General features: G+C 47.1%; 1 protein-coding gene across 2 annotated transcripts in view; it reads right to left on the bottom strand.

The window, feature by feature from the left end:
• The window catches only part of LOC103277070 (tripartite motif-containing protein 10), an 8,092-nt gene continuing 2,606 nt past the window's right edge, over nucleotides 1–5,486 (bottom strand). Inside the window, exons 3-8 of one of the 2 annotated variants that reach the window (XM_008074505.1) lie at nucleotides 5,086–5,316; nucleotides 4,095–4,117; nucleotides 3,833–3,948; nucleotides 2,600–2,632; nucleotides 865–1,040; nucleotides 1–336 (exon numbers count right to left, since the gene is read on the bottom strand). In XM_008074505.1, coding sequence (XP_008072696.1) covers nucleotides 265–336; nucleotides 865–1,040; nucleotides 2,600–2,632; nucleotides 3,833–3,948; nucleotides 4,095–4,117; nucleotides 5,086–5,316 — 651 coding nt within the window. In that variant the 3' untranslated portion in view covers nucleotides 1–264. Of the gene's footprint in view, nucleotides 1,041–2,599; nucleotides 2,633–3,832; nucleotides 3,949–4,094; nucleotides 4,118–5,085; nucleotides 5,317–5,486 lie in introns of both variants that reach the window. The other variant, XM_008074504.1, reaches the window with a different exon arrangement.

The raw sequence follows: 5,486 nt of genomic DNA, 5'->3' as shown, positions 1-5,486 counted from the left end.
GAGCTCCTTCAGATACAGGACAGGTGTTTTTATTTGTTTGTTTTATTTTCAAATCACCAGTGCTACCACACTGCTTGGTCAATAGTTAGCACATAATAAGTGTTTCTTGATGATGAGAGTAAACGAACTCTAATATTTTGGGAAGAAAGCAAGATGAAGAGAGGTGAGGTGCCTTACTTAGAGTCATACAATTGGTTGGTAACAAGGCTAGTTCTAGAACTCAGATCTTCCAGCTCTAAATTCAGGACCCTTTCTACTATATAGCTACTTCTGTGCCTGATGAGGATGGTGGTGAGGAGAGCTGGCAGGGCAGCAGCCTGAGTTCCCAGGTATCCACTGGGAACTGGGAAATGTCTTGATCAGCAAATTGAAGGTCACATCCCTTGTTCCTCACCAACCAGTCCCATCTCATCGTCTAAAGCAGTCATTTCTATTGCAAGTCTTCCAGGTTACCCAGCCAGGGGTCAAGTTCACATAGTACTTGATTTGAGTCCTTACTTAGAGAAGAGTAACCACACCCTCTCAGGAGCTCAGGGAGAAACTGGACCCTCGGCCCCAGAGCCCAAAGAAGGGAAAGACCTTCCGAGTGAAAGAGGCAGTGAAGGTATGGAGGGGCTCACGAGTGACAGCGTTAGTGAAGGTAACCCAGCCTACCTCATAGTCAAGAGACACCCGCACCTGCCGTGGCTGCTCCTCCAGGGCCAGCCGTGTGGGAAAGGAACCCAGAGCTGAGACGAAGCCCCAGGCCAGCCTCACCGCCCACACCCCCTCATCTGGCCGCAGCCGAAGCTCCCCCTTCCGCCGCACATCCTCACTCACCACACCCACGGTGCAGCTGCCCCCATGAGCCAGATCTACACTCACTACCCATGTATGTCTTCCTCCTGTGAAACCACCGTGAGCCAGGACACAAGTGGCCCGGTCAAAACGCTGGGGATTGTCTGGCGAGTTCTGCCATTTGTAGGAGAATCGAGCCCTCTGGTGGTCATCAGACAAGAGGAGCTTGGGGTGGGAAGTCTGGGGGTCTAGAGAGATGTGAGCTGTAGGAACAATCAAAAGGGACACATATCAGCAGACATGCTACGTATTACCTTCAAGAAAGGTAATAAAACTCCCCCTGGGACCCACCTGTTCATGTCATTATTACCAACAACATAGATAGTGCCTCTGTGGTCCAGCAGCGTGGCATCCCCTGAGACTTGTTAGATATACAGACTCTCAGAATCTGCATCCTCACAAGACGCCCAGGTGACTCATGCCCATGTTAAAGCCTGAGAAGCCTGCCTCAGAGGATGTGACAGCTCTCATCTGGTCCCCTGTGGACCTCTGGAGAACCATTCTGCTCATCACAAACTGATGGCTTCCAAAACTATGTGTGCCTGCTCAGGTCTCCTCCTGCTGCCGATACACATCAGCCTGCCCCCCACACTTGTGTCTCTATCTCAGAAGGTAGAGACATGTCTCCCTTCAGTCCATACTTCATGATTCCTCCTCTGCCTTCCTCCAGGGTGCTTGTGATGCGTTTACCCAGTCCTCACTCCTGCAGGCTCTCTGGCTCACCTATAGGTTATTTACTGTGCCTCAGTCATTCCAAAACTGGCAGAGTTGAGGACCAGTTTTTGACACCAAAAACTTCCATAGACACCTGCATGTTGTCACTTTTAGTATTCATAAATGCCATAAATATTCAAAATATTCAAAAACACTATAAATTCAAGTATATCCATGGATTAGGAAACCCCTTCCCACAACTCCATGACTCCCCAGGGTCTTTGGCTGGCTGATTGGGAACAACAGTCATGAAGTGGTTCATCCCATGCATTCCTTTCCCAACCACAGGTCACCCTCCTTCAGTTATCTGTGAAATGACATCTGAGAGGAAGCGGTTGTTCCTGACAGATATAAGAAGGTGATTCTGCCGGGCTCGGTGACTCAGTTTGTAATCCCGCGCCTTGGGAGGCTGAGGTGAGTGGATTACCTGAGCCCGCGGGTTCGAGACCCGCCTGGGCAACTTGGTGAGACCTCATCTCTACAATAAATCAAAAAATTAGCTGGGTGTGGTAGCGTGCGCCTGCAGTTCCAGCCACTCAGAAGGCTGAGGCAGAAGGATCACCGGAGCCCAGCAGGTCGAGGCTGCGGTGGCTGGGAGCAGCCACTGCCACTGCACTCCAGTCTGGGTGACAGAGTGAGACTCCAATTCAAAAAAAAAAGAATGTGATTCTCAGCCCAGATCAATGTTCCCTTTATTCAGAAAGTCTTCCCTAATGGACCTTATCCCATTCTGATTTAATCCTATTCTGATTCAATTTTTCTATTTACCCAACACAGGCAGATTAGAACGTGAGTTTCATACTATACATGTGGTATGTATGTTTGCCTGTCCTTCCTCATGGTTCTCCTGAAAGCCTTACAAAGACAGTGACATATATACATATCCTTATGCATATATGATATACATACACATATGTGTATATATAATGTGTATGGAGATACATGTGTGTATGTGTATATGACTGTTGTAGAACCCAGGGCAGACCTCTGCAAAATTGTCTCTCCTTTTCAGGGATTTCTCACTCTCACCCTGACGTAGGCTGCTTACCTGGCTCATAGCCCAACTCTAAGCGGAGTTTTTCTGTAAAGAGGAAATAAAACAGGATGAGATTTCATCATTCTCATAAAGCCATAGGACACTTAATGATGAGAAAACTAAGGCCCAGAAGAGGGAAGGGACAAAGAGAAGACTAGAACCTGGAATCCTCTAAACAAGTGGTCCGAAACTGCAGCTTGTGTTAGAATCACCTGGAACCCTTGCTAAAACACACCTGTTTCAAACTCAGGTGCTTGGAGTGGGACTGAAAATGTGCATTTCAAATGAGTTCTTGAGATGTTGTTGCTGCTGGCCTGGAGCCTCACTTCGAGATCTGCTGTCCTAGCTCTGAGTGGACAGGGACCATTATCTGCCTTGCTCACCTCCGTGTCCACAGAGCCCAGGACATAGTAAATGCCCCAAAACATCTGCTTAATGAATCTGCTTCTTTAAGTGGGTTCATTAATTTTCCTTTCTGCTTGGAAATAATCTTTTTTATCAAAGGTCAGTCAGCCTTTGCTAAGAAAATATCTTCACTGCCAGGCCACTGGGAGTACTTGTAGGAAATGGACTTAAGGGGAAAGTTCTTCTAGGGTGACACTCTTGTGGGTAGGTCATTTAGAAATAGGTGACATCATTCATGATGTCATGGTTAGTGAGCGAGGTGGATGGCAGAGACCCATATTCCATTCCTGACTCTCATTTCAAAGTCTCCCATTTCTCTCCTGCTACCACTCCCTGTTCCGGAAAAGGGAGAGGGCACAGTCCCTGCAGGGGCAGTCCAACTCTGAGAGCCAGAATAACAGAAGGAAAGCAGGGTGGAGGGAAGAAGAGTCAGCCACCACAGGATAAAGGTAAACACTATCACTGGCTATTAATTAACAACATTCATCATCAAAAACTTATCACATATTACAAATACTGCTGTCGGTTTTTTAACTCGTTGAGAATGACAGATGTTACTCATTATCTTTTATATTCCTTAATGCCAACTGACCAGATGATCAGATTTAATTATTTTTTCAAATCAGCTCAATTTTGCCCCCAGAAATCTTTGCCTTTATTGTTTCTCTTCATGCTACAATATCCTGATAGTCAGAGTTTATAAAAATCTGCAAATAAGGAAACCAAGGCACTGGCAGGAATAAACCTTGCCAAAAATCTCACAACCATTCAGCAGTGGAGGAGAGAGGCCATTCCTAAACCTGGGCTTCATGCCCACCTGGAGGCCTGGGGTCCTCTTACCCAAAAATATCTTCATCTCCCTCTGCAGCGGGAGGGCCTGCTGGGGGAAGTCCCGGATCCTCTGGCCCAACTCAGGGGCCACAGCCTCTGGTTTCCGGCACTTTCTGGTTTCACATCTATGGGAACAGAAATGGCAGGGTCTGGGAATAATCCTTCTTAAAGCTGAGAATGTAAGAATGTTGTATATTTGTATGGCAATAACTAGGCACATGGTGCATGTATGTGTATTTATGTGGGAAAAGAGGGAAACTATATCACTTACCTTATTAAAGTGCTTCTGATGTCCTAGGAGAAAAAGATAGCAGGATTTCAGTTTCTAGCTTCTCCCTCCCCACTTTTCTTATGACTAGAAAGACAAAATACCGTATTTCTAATTCTGGACAGAAAAAAGACAGTAAATCCATAGAGTCAGAGTATTAGCGCTTACCAGACTCTGAGGATCAGAGCCCCAAATCTCTATTTTATAAGACCTAGATGGTGAAGCGACCTGCACCTGCTCATTAGAGGCAAAGGTAAGTCTCATACCAAGGTCTCCTATTCCCCAGTCCCAAGGGTGTCCCCCTAAATCATGCTGCCTTGTTGGAACCCCAATATATCTCCAATGCAAGGAAGTAAAATAGACCAGGATGAACTTCCTGATTGGTAGATGGTGACATTTAGGTTATAGAGAATGATTTGTGTTGAAAATAACATCTGAGCCGGGCTCGGTGGCTCAGCCTGTAATCCCGCGCCTTTGGGAGGCTGAGGTGAGTGGATTGCCTGAGCCCGCGGGTTCAAGACCCGCCTGGGTAGCGAGACCTCATCTCCACAATAAATCAAAAAATCAGCCGGGGGTGGTAGCGCATGCCTGTAATTTCGGCTACTTGGAAGGCTGAGGTGGAAGGATCGCCGGAGCCCAGCAGGTGAGGCTGCGGTGGCCGGGAGCGGCCACTGCACTCCAGTCTGTGCGACAGAGTGAGACTCCAACTCAAAAAAAAAAAGAAAGAAAGAAAATAACATCTGACATTTGTTTGCAAAGTATTTGATACTTTTCAAAGTGCTACTTCACTTTCATTTTATTATTGGATCCTCACAAAAGCCCTGTGAAATAGTTAAGGAAAGTATCCTCCCTATTTGAGGAATGGTGGGATGGAGGGATGGAGATCAGAGAGCAAAGTAGCCAGGGAACTCTTGGGGAAGTATGGCCAGACTTGAGACCTTCCGGTCCTTGATGCAATGACCACAGGAGAGATGGGGAAGGGTTCAGGCCTCACCGTCAAGAGCTCCCTTGCTGGCCTCTCATTTTTCTCTTCCAGTTCTTCAATCAGAGTGCTAAAACGGCAGATCTCTCCAGTGACCAGGAAATCAAATTCATCCTGTTGTTTCAAGATGTCCCCATCCAGACTCTCCAATTGTGCCAAGAGGATGCTCTGCTGTTCCTCTAGGAACTTGCTCAGATGTGAAAACTCAGAAATCACCTGTTGTCTCTTGGTAGACACCTGAGTCTGAGGGGGCAGGAGGAAAGTCCAGGAGGACGCTTTCTCCTCCACCTTCCACTCATCCTCTTCATTTTTCTACCCTTCCCTTATTTCATTTCCATCTCCCTCCTGGTTCAGATCTGCATCCACCAAGGTTTGGCTGTAAAACCAGGACCCCCCCCCCCCCCCACACACAC

Source organism: Carlito syrichta, unplaced genomic scaffold (genome assembly GCF_000164805.1).
Source record: "Carlito syrichta isolate Samal-C Ts95f unplaced genomic scaffold, Tarsius_syrichta-2.0.1 Scaffold316474, whole genome shotgun sequence".
NCBI lineage: Eukaryota > Metazoa > Chordata > Mammalia > Primates > Tarsiidae > Carlito > Carlito syrichta.
This window is presented reverse-complemented; position numbering and strand designations above follow the sequence as displayed.